At 38.7% G+C, this 14688-nt stretch overlaps 2 protein-coding genes and 1 long non-coding RNA gene across 5 annotated transcripts in view; 2 read left to right on the forward strand and 1 right to left on the reverse strand.

Annotated features, from left to right (window-relative positions):
• Window positions 1-1094: 1094 nt before the first annotated feature.
• On the forward strand, window positions 1095-6714 carry xpa (xeroderma pigmentosum, complementation group A). Its single transcript, XM_065254386.2, has 7 exons — window positions 1095-1253; window positions 1861-2053; window positions 2154-2264; window positions 2602-2707; window positions 2957-3122; window positions 3870-3987; window positions 5430-6714. Exons 2-7 carry the CDS (start codon window positions 1876-1878, stop codon window positions 5582-5584), a joined length of 834 nt encoding a protein of 277 aa, XP_065110458.1. The 5' UTR covers window positions 1095-1253; window positions 1861-1875; the 3' UTR covers window positions 5585-6714.
• LOC135735818 (uncharacterized) lies at window positions 3627-11374 on the reverse strand. Its single transcript, XR_010527706.1, has 3 exons — window positions 11237-11374; window positions 5387-5550; window positions 3627-3930 (listed from the first exon to the last, which is right to left on the reverse strand). It is a non-coding gene; the product is annotated as an uncharacterized lncRNA (long non-coding RNA).
• The window catches only part of LOC135735814 (uncharacterized protein C4orf54-like), a 32990-nt gene continuing 25448 nt past the window's right edge, over window positions 7147-14688 (forward strand). For all 3 annotated transcript variants that reach the window (XR_012336568.1, XR_010527705.2, XM_065254383.2), the window contains exon 1: window positions 7147-14674. Coding sequence is in view for 1 of the 3 variants with exons in the window: in XM_065254383.2 (XP_065110455.1) it covers window positions 10115-14668 (4554 nt within the window). In the remaining 2 variants the exon portion in view is untranslated. The remainder of the gene's footprint in view (window positions 14675-14688) is intronic.

A 14688-nucleotide genomic window follows, 5' to 3' on the forward strand; every position in this document is an offset into this window, starting at 1 on the left:
CGTTCACTTGTATGAGTGTTTATAGTGCAGTATTGACAGGACTCATATGGCAGCGCCGTTGACGAATCACAGCAACAGATCAAAGGGATCAATGCGCGATCTATGTTTTATTATGTCTATATATTGTGCTTTTTATATTTATCATAATATCATTGTTTTATTGTATTGCCTTTCAACGTCCAATAACTTAAAATAAGACTTGAATTGCAATGATTATTATGACTGCCATGTATACCAATGATGCTGATAGGCTATATGCCTACTTTATAGAGGGTAATGTAATGAATATCTACAGTATGAATAATCTATATTATATTGTATTTATTTTTTTAAAGATAATTGAACTAGAATTGTAATGCCCTGATCTCCCCATCAAAAAAAAAAAAAAAACCTACAAAAAGCTCCAAGGCCACCACTTTCTCTCTTTTTGCCAATTTTCTATTGATTAATAGTAATACTATTTCTAATAGGATTTCATGTGCACTATGTTCACAACTTGTCACTTTTACAAAGATGCATTTAATTGGACACATAGCAAAAACATAGCAACACACAAAAAAGCATTGAACTATGTTGGTTTAGATTAGAATCAGCAGTATTTGGGTTTGTATAATTCCTGATGCCCTGTAAAGTTGCTGAATATTTTTATTTTAATCTAAAGTATAAAAAATGTCTTTCTTCTTGCAGCTTCTAAATTTCAACACCAAACCCTTACAAAAATTAACTAGTTTTACTACAGTTAAAAACATGGTCCCTATTGTTAAACTGGTTACCAAAAATAACCATGATTTTGCTGCAAAAACCATAGTTAAACCATGCGTGGTTACTGCAGTAAACATGGTTTTGCCAATGGTAATCAATACACCAAAATCATGGTTACCATAAAAAAGCATAGTTAATTTCGCAAGAGAAGTTACATTAACATTTTAAGTGACTAATTTGATATTATTATTTTTAAATGTATTAAATAGAATAAAAAACCTGTTAGTGCCATGAAAAAAAATGAAATATTTTCTGATTTACTGAGGTTTCTAAAGGTGATGTGCAGAAACTGACCAGATGATGGCGACGTTGATCTTGTGATGCCAAATAGCTAATGAGGAGAAGAAGTGCCAAAAACAAGACAACAAATTTCATTGCAGCAGCAGATCAACCTTAAAACTGGATCGACGTTTACATTTGACTATCTGATCGTTAGAAAATAACAAGGCAATCTAAGGCAATACGTCTCGATTTCACCTTGGCGGTGCGAGGTATTGAAATCTTTTGCTTTGTGTACTATATGCTAACAAAATATATCATACCTTTGACCGTTATCGTTTCAACTCCAAAATCAGAAGAATATACATTTAATATGGGGTCTTTTTATTTATGTATTTTTTAGGTGTCAGTGACTGTGTAATACCAAGTGGTTTCATTGTTAAATAACTTTTATTTGTCGTGTATTTGTTGTTGACTAGTCGGTCACTTGCTTTCATAGGACTCATTCATGTTGGTTAATGTTAATTTCTAAATGTGCATATTTCACATTATGAATTTACATAGGTAATGTGTTATGATTAACAATCAATGACTTGACAATGAACATTTGTATATTTATAAATTGACATAAACATAGATTAGGAAATGAACATGACATTTAATGCATACTGTACTTCAATCTGTCACTTCATAGCTTTTGATGCCTTACTTTTACTTTATAATTTAAAAATAATAAAAGTTACGAATGAGTTGTGTCTAAATGTTTCCTTTCAGTATTTATAGACTGATGAATGGACCTAAAAAAATAAATAAATTGTTTAGTGTAAGTTTATGGTATTAATCAATTCTCAAACTTAAATTTGTGTTATTTCATCATAGCTTTATCCATAGATCATGGATAAACCTGAGGCCGGTTGTTCTCGAGATGCACCGCCAGATACTGCAAAGTCAGAAAACGAATCCAGCATCACTTTAACACCACACATGTTGGCCAAAATTGAACGAAACAGACAACGTGCACTGATGCTCAGACAGGCGAGGCTCGCCAGTAGACCACTTACGACTCCTGAAGGTTTGATCTGTGTCTAAACTTTGCATTACATAAACTGTTCAACACACAAAATGTGTGGATGTAAATTATTTTGGAGTTTTTTCTTTCTTTCCTTTCTTAGGTGCTACTTGTGCTAAAGTGGCCAAAACTATAGACACAGGCGCAGGGTTCTTTATTGAAGAGGAGACGGCTGAAGATGAGCATCAGGAGAAGAGAGTTGTCCATCAACCAGGTAATCAGAAATGATGTCTATGGCTGCAGCATATAAATACAGTCTTTATCTGAATGCTCAGATCATTCATTTCATATGTGAAAAGTTACAGAGCAGTATTTAAGACTTTTATTATGCATACAGTACTCAATACTTGTGCTCCTTGCTATAAAAAGAAGGAGGATTAGGAACTTTTAGAGTACAAATATGACTTTGTGAATACTTTACAGAAACATTAAATTACATCATTACTCACAAATCCTCGAACATGATTTTTGATCATTGTGCAAGTCTTTTCTATACAAGATTGTATTTAACTCTGAATGGTCCTTTAAAAATGTATATCTGTGTATTTTAGCCCCAGTGATGGAGCCGGATTATCTGCTGTGCGATGAGTGTCAAAAGCCATTTATGGACTCTTATCTCAGCAACAGTTTTGATCTTTCTGTGTGTGACAAATGCAGGTATGCATCATCAGGTTGTTCATCCCTTATGTGGGTATACACCACATACACTTAAGTTAGTGTTACAGAGCCTAGTAGTAGTAGGAGACTAATGTAATACCACCTGGTGCTGTTTTTGTGTTCTGTTGATTTCTGTTTCAATGCTTCAGTGTGTTTCCTGCCCACCTGCAGTCTGAGAGGAGCTCAAAACAAGCGCTAACCATCTGTGTGCACGTTTCTGTTTGCATATTTTCATGTGTTTGTGCATAGAGACAATGAAGTGAAACACAAGCTAATATCTCGCACGGAAGCAAAGCAGACTTTCCTTCTGAAAGATTGTGATTTGGATAAGAGGGAGCCACCGCTAAGATTTACCCTAAGGAAAAATCCGCACAATCCTCACTGGGGAGACATGAAACTCTACTTGAAGACACAGGTAAGATCTCTGAACTTTGGCGGTGAGGGCACATCTCATTGTTTATTTAGCTTCTTACATGAGTGAGAATTTTTTTGAGGAAGGATTTTTCTCAATTTAAGAGATTTTATTGGACCTCGGCAGTTCACAGTTTCAATGCAGTGTAAAATATCAGTTTCAACGCAGCTGCAAAGGGCTCTAAATGATCCCAAACGAGGCATAAGGGTCGTACTTAGCGAAATGTCCGTCATTTTCGCCAAGAAAAATAAAAAATATGCACTTTTACACAACAACTTCTCATCTTGCACAAGCTGTAACGCGAGATCTTTTGATGTCATTTCATAATACATAACGTCATGCTTGCGCGTCACACGGCTAGTGCAAGACAAAAAGTTGTGGTTTAAATATATATATTTTTTTTCTTGGTGAAAATGGTGATCGTTTTTCTAGATAAGACCCTTATGGCTTATCCCTTTTGGGATCATTTAGAGCCCTTTGAAGCTGCTTTAAAACTGCAATTTTAAACTGCATTGAAACTGTGAACTGTTGGGGTCCAATAATGTTCAAATCTTGGATAACATGTGTAAATTATCAGGATTTTTTTAATGAAAGTAGAATGTTCCTTTAAACAAAGTTTTATTTTCATTCAATTGTTTGTCTTGTTGTTTTTAACAGTTGAATGCATTTTAAGAATCAAAATCATTGATATTTTGCAACAGTCTTTGTTTGTTTGGTTCTCTTTTTTTATACTGTATTGTAAATGTTAAGGTGGTGAAACGCTCTTTGGAGGTGTGGGGCAGTGAAGAGGCTCTGGAGGAGGCCAAGGAAACTAGAGAGGAGAACAAGGAGGTGCAGAAGCAAAAACGATTCAATAAGAAAGTAAAAGGTACAGTGTATTTTGAAAGTCAAATTAACCCACTATTTTAAGTTTTAAATTAATATTTAAGTTATGTCAAGTTAAAGTTAAATAGTTTTAACGGTCCCGTTTTTCCTGATCCTATTTTTCAAATTTTAGTTAGTGTGTAATGTTGCGGTTAGTGCACAAGTAATACCTGCAAAGTTATCAAGCTCAAAGTTCACTGCCAGGCGATATATTTTCTTTAACAGAATTCCCCTCACGTATTTCTAAGGACTTTATGCACTTTAAAAAATACTTTGCTGCCTTAAATTTTTTTGTTAAATCAACTCAGATTTACAAGTAATGTCAACAGAGATGAGTTGTCACAACTTATAAAATATAGTTGAGAAGAGTCAACTTAATTTTATAAGTTATAACAACTCACCTGTAGTTATAACAACTCATCAAAAGTAAAGATAAATAACAGTAAGTTGAAATGACTTGTAAATCCGAGTTGATTTAACAAAAAAGTATTTTTTACAGTGTAGAAAAAGCAAGACTTCAGCCTGTTTTTAGGACAGTAAAAACAGCGGTATAGAGATAAGTAAATTGTGTGAAAAATACTGCGTTTTTTTTACATGCAAGACAAGATGTTAGATTGATTGTGTTTACAGTGCGCAAAGCTTCAAAGAACACAAAAACGGGACCTTTAAGGTTTTTATTAGTTAAAGTAACAAAAAACTTTGTTGATTTGATATCACTTTTTACAGCGTATGTTGGCCAATCTAATAGTGCTTTATTAAAGTTAAATAAAGTCGCATGAGTCAGGTCATTTTAATGGCTTTAAAAAGCTGATTTACTCAGCAGGTCCCCAGCCTCATTGTGGCTAACATGTTGTGTTCACATGACCAGAATACTACTCACTTTATTTTTATCAGTAATGCTTTTTCATTAAACACTTTCGCTTGTTTAACTTAATCATGAGTGACAAACGGTTTTTTTTTAGTATTAGCCAACCAAATTCAAATGATAAATGACTTGAGGTACCAACAGGCTAGTATAAACTTCCATTTATACGCATTGAAATTGGTCAGTCCTCATACGAAACGATGTCGGCGCATTCCAAAATTCAAGTTTGGTGAACTCCGATCTACAATAAATACATATCACGCAAAGAAGTTTGACCAACAGATGAGATGATATGTAACAGCGTGATCTTTTCATGTGGAAATAACAGTTGTGCAAAATCCTATTGTGTACTGTAAGAATAAAAGCAACCATAATTGTGTAAACATGCTGAAATCCATGACGTATAAATAAAAAACAACACTTTAATGCATGATGTCACATCCAGTTGCTGCCCATAAACGCAGGAGTCGGCATAGAAATTTCACATGCTGAAAGTCTAGTGTGACTGCGGCATATAAAGGACAAAATGTTTACTTACTGTATCATTGTTCTCCATCTCCAAATTCCAATACGGCTTTCAGAGCTCCGACGGGCAGTGAGAAGCAGTATGTTTAAAAAAGACACCAACATACATCAGCATGAGTACGGCCCTGAGGAACTGCTGGACGAAGAAGAAGATCTCTACAGGAAGGTGTGTCGAACCTGTGGACATGAACTCAAGTTTGAGAAAATGTGATCGTCTGACTCTCTTCACTGCTACTGTATTGGATAGAAACGGGTCCTGGAAGCAGATTGTGATGAACATCTTGTTCTCCTCCTCCTTGCAACAGCATCACAATCACATACAAGTCCAGATGTGATGAACTGAAGTTAGGTGAATGAACTTTTGAACATTGAACATTTTGAAGATGTTCCTCTTTTATAGGACTAAACTGGATCAAGTAGGAGCCTACAGTATGTCTGGCAGTCCTGCCTGATGTGCGGTTGTCTTTTTTTGCTTTTTGATCAAGTTGACAAACATCAATGGTACAGTATCTGTAAAGATTATAATATGCTACAATAGCTTTGATCACAAGAGGGTGCTGTAGAACTACTATAATCAGAAAAATGGTTAGATCAAATATTACACAAGATCCGTTGTGGCCTTAATTTTTAGAGTGAAAACTGTGTTAAGAGGAAATATGCAAATTAAACAATACGAAATACATATTTGTTGCATATTTAATGTTTAGGACACTTTAATAGAAACTTGTGTGTTGTGGCTGGTCATTATTCTGTCCATTGCGGATGTATCATATGGTAATGTTGTATTATGAAAGCAGAAGCATCAAAATATTCAAAAATTTTAACTATGATATCTTCCTAATTTTTCTACCTCATAAACTTCCGTGCATGTTTGTTTGGCAAAGAGTATTGATGACTTGTGGAGTGATGTAGAGAAACTTTTTTCAAAATCTGTGTGACGATTACGTTACAGCTACATCATGAAAATAATGAATTTAGTTAATTGTTTAAAAATGCATTTTTTTGCATTTAAAATAAACTTTTTTTGTATTTGCATTGTTGTATCAGCCTTTATTTTGTAATGGTCTGACCATAAACACTGTTTCCCTCATTGCATTCTTCAGGGGCTTTGGTATGTAAGGGATGATGTATAGGCAGCCGGTTGTTATCTCAGAATTTTACGTTGGGTCCTGCTCACACTGTCGGGCCTTATTTCACAATAAGTTAATTATTAAAAACTCAATAATTTCAAAATAATTGGCTGCCTGTTATCCCGCTTACTAAACGGCTATTCATCTCAAAAGTAAGATAAGGAAAATTAAAAATTGATTTGAAATTTTTTATTTGCTCGTTTTTAACGAATACAGACCTCTCACTAGGAAAGCATGTTTACTTCCGGTCAAAGATTAATCGCATACAAAATAAAAGGTTTTTTTGCATAATATATGTGTGTAAATTATTATGTATATTTAACCACAGATTTTTTTTATATATATATATATATATATATATATATATATATATATATATATATATATATATATATATATGTATATATATGTATATATGTATATGTATGTATATACACATTTTTAAATGTGTATATATAATATAGAATATATAAAAATATAAATAAATATATACACATGTAAATGTTCCTTAAATACATACATGAATATGAATGTGTATGTATTTATATGTACATAATAATTACACACAGCACACACTCATATATTATGCAAAAATTTTATATGCACTTTTATTTTGTATGCGATTAATCTTAGCTAAGAAAAAGACATTCAAATGTCACAAACACGCTTTTTGGTTTAATAATTTGTACATATAATGTAACATTTTATTAAAAGACGTATTTATATTTAATTTTTGTTAAATATTAAACTGTACGTGTCAAAATAATTTGGGGCATCCGGTTTACCTGTTATAGCGGGTATGCACGTGACATGACCTTCGGTGAAAGTGACTGCGGTTACGCCCACTGAGTGGCAAAAGTCTGAGCGAAAGCATTAGCATAGCGTGAAAAACGCTTCTAAAATGGGAAAAGTAATTGTTCGATCGACTGTGCTAACGGATTCAACAAAATTTTGGAGCTGTCTTTTTCTAGACTGCAAAAACATTTAAAGGAGAAGTGTTCTACAAAGGTAGGATGGTTTAATAGTGTTGACAACATGACAGGAAAAGCAATGTCTGGCCATATGCCAATGTCCACAGACTACTGGTTGTTTGGAAAGTTGTTAGGTTCAATGTTAAGGGCAAATCAATTCAGTTTAAGTTTTACTGGCGCTTTCGCAGCACCCCCTAGAAAACCAACTGTTTTGTTGAATGTTTTGCAACTCAACAGGGCGAGCTCCGGCGTGGTCACGTGGAAAAGTGACGTCGTTGCGCATACCCTCTATTATTTTTGAACGGTTGTTATAACAAACCTGCAAATGTTGCGACTGGCCAATCAAAGTCAAGCATTCCAACGTATTAAGCATTCCATATGCACGCTTTTATTACAGTGCTTTTGCAAGCCTGTGAGTAAGAGAGTAAATATGTTATGTTCCTTTTGTCACGGTGTTCGCAGAGGCAGGGTTACAGATGCCTGGCATTGCTGACATTATTGGCATTAGCCCTGTATGTTTTCATTTTTAGCATGTGGCCCTTTGGGCCATCGTAGCATACTGTTAACTAAAGGACATTATAACCATATAGTCCTAAAATGTTACCGCTTTCTCTTTTCATTATAGCATCAAAAAGTACAGATTGCAAGATGTATTGCACTTGTCTTTCAATTGAGACACAAGAATGGTTAACATACTTGCTATATAATAGCCAGTCAGGGTCCTGGTATAATGCATGTCTACATGTAAATACTGTTTAAACCAAGTTTGAGTTTTTTTTTACTTTAAGCTCTTGTATGTGGCCATTAAACCCCCAGTTTACCCATCAAAATTATGTGCTGTGTGCACATATAAGATACCTTAAAACTGCTTGTTTTGGTAATGGATTGACTAGTCTCTGCTTAAACTGATAATGTAGCCTACTATAACCTGAATTGACCTTTAAGGTCAATGAGAGAGACATAGATAAGGACATGCCAAACTAATTCCTATGCTTTGATTAATGGCACCCATGATTTGCCACCTGCTGCTTTATATTGCTCTCTGCAAGTAACTGATCTCCAAGCGCTTGCGTGCGCGGCGTCCACATTTTAAATAGCAGCCTAAATTTATCAGCTTTGTGGAGGTCGTCAAAAATTCAGACATCGACAGCGTGTGAGCGGGGGGGAATACTGTTACCATCGGTTTATTAGATATACGACTGTCAAAGTGGACCCATCTTTAATAATGCATGAGATGCTTGGCTCCTTTACTTCGTATACGAATGCTTTACATACTAACAGCAGGTGCCTTAAATAAAGTGACAGGTTAACCAACGATGGGAGTGGGGTCACGTGCTTTTGCCAATTTTACAAAATATTAAGGGATAAATCATCTGTTATCAACTTTGGAAAAATATGTTATAAATTACTAAATTTTTGTTAAATTTTTAATTATGTTACTTTGGCTGAATGTTTTTAACTAGCCTATACATACAATATTTACCTGTTTGGCAAAATTTGATTTTTTTTAAATATAATTTGTGTAAAATATATTGTCAACTAGTTTATTTTACTTGAATTAAGTCACATTTTTAAGACAACCAGGTAACCAACATTTTTTACAGTGAAAATAATTAATTAAATAATAACTAATTATATAATAATACAAATTGAACTATAATTTAACTAATATAGTTTAAGTTCTAATAAATAATAAAGCATGTTACATACATATATAGACGTTAAGGAGTGCTTGGGCTAAAATTATTATGCTATAACATTTCTGCAGAAGTACTTGTCTAAAATACAAAAACATTTACATCGTTGTTGCACAGATTTATTATAATATTTTTTACTTATATAGAGGGCTTTATTTAACACATTAAGGTATGTTGTTGTCACCTGGTAACCCAAAATTTATAGGGACATTCTGAAACCTTTGTGAATGTATATTTTTTGGCATTGTGGTCATTGTTTTGATCAGCATTGTAAGAGGTACCCAGATTTTATTGTACGAATTATAATGTCTCCTTTTTTTAAAGAATAATTCACCCAAAACATTCAAGACAGCTTTAAAAGCAGAATAATACTCTACACATGCAAACATTATGCAATTTGAATTTTTGGAAAGGGCTCCAACTTTTTATTTATTATACTATATAAAAGTTACAAAAGCCTTGTTATACACGTTTCTAAAATGTAAACATTTGTCCCTCACATTTACAATTAAGCTCTTGTTATAAGACTGTTTCAACAACCCATGGTCGGGTAAGATATATCCATATTCCTCAAACATCTGCATTTGTTCTCTCTTTGTTGGGTTGTATCTCTCTAGGGCCAACTGGCCCACGACTGGCAGCAGACATTTGCTCTAATACGGGTGCGCAGCTGTCGCGCGCTAGAGGCGGGCATTGATAACATTCACTTGACAGCAAATGTTTCTGAACGCGCGTTATGCATTGCCCACAATAAACCGGTGGCCTGTACACAGACTTGTGTTTTGCAGTAGCTTTGTGAAACATGACATCATTTCTAATAATAGCTGTGCTGTATTTAATGTGTCAGTAGATTACGTGCATTTGTAAAATTGCGAAATAAACCATTTGAGGTTCTATTATAGGCAAGTTGGTGTTATAAATATAAGAAATCCGAATTCGTGCAATGCACCGTTTGGAGATAAGAAGCGCGTCGTGGATGTGTGTTGACCTGGCACAGCCTCTCACTCCTTTTCTCTCACTCACTCACTCACTCACTCACTCACTCTCTCTCACACACACTCCCACCTCCCTCTTTCCCCTCTCCCCCTGCTCACTTGTCACTTGCCCTCTGCTCACACAACAAGTCTTCTCAATCACACAAACCGCACTGCGGCCCGGTGCCACTAATCTCCGTGCGGGACGCAGTTCAGAGCAGATGGAGACACTTCATACGGGCATCGCCAGCAGAGAGGACACCGGACCGTTCAAAAAGCCGCTGTTGCAGAAGGAGCATTGCAACGATGACGACAACAGCGAAACAAATTACGTAGACCTCGGTAATAAGCCGTCGGACATGAAGTCGGATAGCGCAAAGACGGTAAAAGTCACTTTCACAGGCGAAGGAAACCAGCTAGCCATTTTCAAATGCAAAGGCGATGCGTCCGTCTCCAGCAGGAGTCCTGGAGGACAAGGGGAGAACGATAAACACGATAGTGTCAGTACAAGTTTATCAGAAGAGTGTCTCCATAACGTCGAAATTGAAAAGTGCTACGCTGAAAGACTTTGCGGAGAGCGCGATCCATTAATACGCGTTCCTTCAGACGATGAGTTTACAGGAGACGAGAGCAAAAAGGACGCGGAAAGCGAACCAAAAAGCGAAACTCCAAAATATGAAACTGAGGAGTTGCAATACACGGATATGTACTTGAACAGTCGCTGTGAATCAAAAGATGGCACGGGCTCGGCGGACGTGGAGCCGCACTATATCACGACGCACGAGATTCAGCTCACCGAGTTGGATCACGATGTGGATTATGAGTTTGGCCGCGGATCCTGCTGGGATTTCGAGGATGATAATCTGGTATATTCGTTTGTCGATTACGCGTCGTTTGAGAGCGGCGAGAAGACTCGTGGAAGAATTCAAAGCAAGGCGAAGAGCGGCAAGGTTCCATCAACTTTACGCGCAGCGAAACTTGGCAGCACCGAGAGTGAACTTTGTGAATCCGACAAATGTGCCAGTTCGGACGAGGGTGTGGGTAAAACCGAACACGAACAAGAACACCGAAATACGACGGGACCTATTCACCTGTCCATCAAAACGTCCTCTCGGGCCATCAACGAGCATGGTAATGTCTTGCAACAGAAGAATCTTCGCCTTCACACCAGACGCGCAGCCGAGGAGAGGCAATATTCATTCAGAAGTTCTGACTCCAAAAGTGAAGCCCTGTACGACCGCTATTTTATCCCACCTCCGGGTCGCCAACACCTAGCGAGCAAACTGAGAGTCAAAGACATCAATGAATATTCCAGTGGCGCGTCCAGTTCCGTTAGCGAGCTTGATGACGCGGATAAAGAGGTGCGCAATCTTACCGCGCGTTCATTCCGGAGTCTGGCGTGTCCTTACTTTGATGCCATAAATTTAAGCAGCTCGAGTGAGTCTTCAATGTCAGAACACAGCTTAAGTATTAACAAATGGTCTGCTTTCATGGACTTGAATTACAGCAACTTGACGCAAGGACTCGACCAGAACATGCTTGTGCGCAAAACCCCTACGCCCGTTTTGGAGGGGAATAACGACGCTGACTATAAAAACAACAAAGATGCACTTCGTAGTAATATACCAAACTCGCAAACCAATATACTGTCGTTGAAGAATAACTTCAACTCTCAGCAGTCCTCTGGGGCTTCTAAAAAAATAGAGATACGAAGCAAACCGGACAGCTCTGAAACCATCACTCTCACAGAAACCTTGAACTTCAGCTGCAATGTCGGAGCAGGGATGCCTGCGCGCGAGAGACGCGCGAAGCGCTCATTGAATGCCAATGGGTCACGTTCCACAGCTGAAATCATAGGCATCACACCAACCAAGTGCGAAGCAGAAAACCAGGTTCCAGAAACTGTTGAAACATTTGAAGATACCCACAAAAAAGCAATTTTCGCTTCTAGTCTTTTAAAAAACGTAATCTCCAAGAAAATGCTATTTGAACAAGAGCGCAAAATGGAAAGGGGCGAAATTTGCGACACACACCCGATTTCTCCATTGTGTCCTCAATCTAGAGATCAGGACGCAAAGAAAGAAAATGAGTTACAAAGTGACAACTCGGAAACTGAATCTGGACACTCGCAAGAGGAGCTCAAGGATGTAGCAGACAACGTATCTTGTGTCTCAGATGATGAGCCACCAGAGACCCCGCGTTCCCAAACGGCTGATCTCACCGAGTCATCCTGTGCCCCAGGAATTGCTTCTAAAATAGACCCAAGAGATGCCCAACAAAGTCCCGTGACCCCCAGTCAAACGAGCGCTTTCAAAACCTGGAAAGATGGTGAGCAGGAATCTGCAGCACAGGGTGATGTAGAATCTCAATGCGCACTGGAGGAAACACCGCCAGATGCTTCAATTAGACCCGTGATGGAAAGCAACAAATGTGTTGAGGGTGAGAGTAGTAAGATGATTAAGATGTCTCACTTGTATGTTCCTAGCTCGCAGCTTATGCCCAAAGAAAAAGAAGCTGTCGGTCTTTCGTTACATAATCTAAAAGTGAACAGAGATGTTGCAGAGTCAGAAGGGGGAGGGTGCGCAAAACATAGCTCGGGCCAGCTACCGTGCGCTGCGGACCCAGACAAGACCTTACAATGTCAAAAAGCACCTGAGATCAAAATACGCATTCAAAGTGTCAAAGAAAACCAAGGAAATCAGTTCAACATCGCCAACCTTTTAACTCCTAATATCCATTACAACGTCAACCATAAAAAGGGAGAGTCTAAAAGTAATTTGCTTACCCTATCTGATAGAGTACCGCATTTTATGGTGAGGGATATTAGAGATAATAAATGTAAGTTCCAGACGCCCATTCATCAGGTCAGAGACGTGCGCAAGTTGGTTAAAAGCTCATACAGGTTGGCACTAGAAAACACTTGTGGCGCGTCAGGGACTTACTCTAGCGCAACACCGGATGGCAAACCTGTTACAAAAAGACCCTTTCCTACGTCAATGGTAATAAAATGTCAGTCTGTAAACACAAACAGTGCCACAAAAGATCCTGACCCCATAAACGTAAGCTCTAAACGCGAGGAGGTCAACAGTGTACACGAAACCGCAAGAACGTCTCAAAATCTCCCATCTGAATGCACTACAAAAAGCGACGGCGTGCGCGCAACAACCAGAGCTCCGTGCGCAAAGCAGCATTTGACGGAACAACACGAGTTTAGCTTAAAAATCGATGCCAAAAAATCAGATGGCAACGAGAAGAAACCAGAGTCGAAAGTCCGGAATCAAATAGCTCTTGAAAAGTTAAAAGCAGCCGTGAAAACTATGGAGCAGTTGTACGTTTTTGACAGGAACGAATGGAAGCGCAAAACGCAAGCGCCACGGGCGATCACAGACAGTCACGTGCTGCCATTAATCACGAAAGAGAAACAGGGGGTCACGACCAGAAGGGACATCGATAACGAATGTGGAAGAGCTGATAATGAGAAGTTTACTAGCACGCAGCTGCACACTGATAAGTTGGCCACAGCTCCTAGCACAGGCGCTGTGATGGATGAGGATAAAATGTATATGCCAACAAGTTCTCACATTCAGGAAGACACTGCTAAATTAGTAACCCAAAGGGCAGATTCTTTGAATAACAAGTGTGTGTTTAGTCTGGGCGGTAACCTCAAAGCACCCACCCATACAACCAGAGGGAATGAAAGCACTCAGCAAATATGTTCTAGCAAAAGCTACACCTATAAATCTCACAAAGCACCCCTGTCACTGACAATCTGTCCCCCGAAAGCAAAAAGCGAGGAACGTGGGAATGACACTGTTTCAGAGCACCAGCAGCATCAGCCCTCAGACTCTGACAATTACCTGACCATCCCTGTTAAAGCTGCAGATTCCAAACAAACCCAGCCTCTCCCAAAGCCATCCCATCAGCCCCTGCAACGCTCACCTATAGTTACAGAGTCTTGGTCACCAGAAAGTCAGGCCGCCATGATATATCACCACGCCGTTCCCCTGCCGGCTGTGCCCACCATACCTGCCCCACAACCCCAGGTACTGTGCCTCACCCCTCCTGCAGAGCCCCTGCAACCCCACGTCCAGCGCAAACTCCTGCTGGACCCCACCACAGGCCAATACTATTTAGTGGAAGCCCCTGTGCCCATGCAGCCAGCCGCCCAGCGGTTTTACGATCCCGAGAGCGGTCAGTACTTGGACATTCCTTTATCGCTCACACCGGTGCCAGTGTCGGTCTCACCGGTCACCCTCAGCCCAGCGGCAACTCATCCCCCCACGTACCTAGTTTACCCATCGACCCTGTTGCCACCTCACCCACAACACAGTACCCACTCCTCCACCTGTTCAGAGGGCGAGGATGCGGTTGAGACGGGCAGCATGTGTCTGATCCAGCCGGGCATGGCGGGACCAGGTGGCACCAAACCTGTCATTAGTATCTCATCGCAGCAAAGCGCCCGTATCGTCGCCCCTCCGTCCTTTGATGGCACAACCATGAGCTTTGTGGTGGAGCATAGATAAGTGAATGTAAGCAATATTTG

This window comes from Paramisgurnus dabryanus, chromosome 4 (assembly GCF_030506205.2).
Source record: "Paramisgurnus dabryanus chromosome 4, PD_genome_1.1, whole genome shotgun sequence".
In the NCBI taxonomy this organism is placed as follows: domain Eukaryota; kingdom Metazoa; phylum Chordata; class Actinopteri; order Cypriniformes; family Cobitidae; genus Paramisgurnus; species Paramisgurnus dabryanus.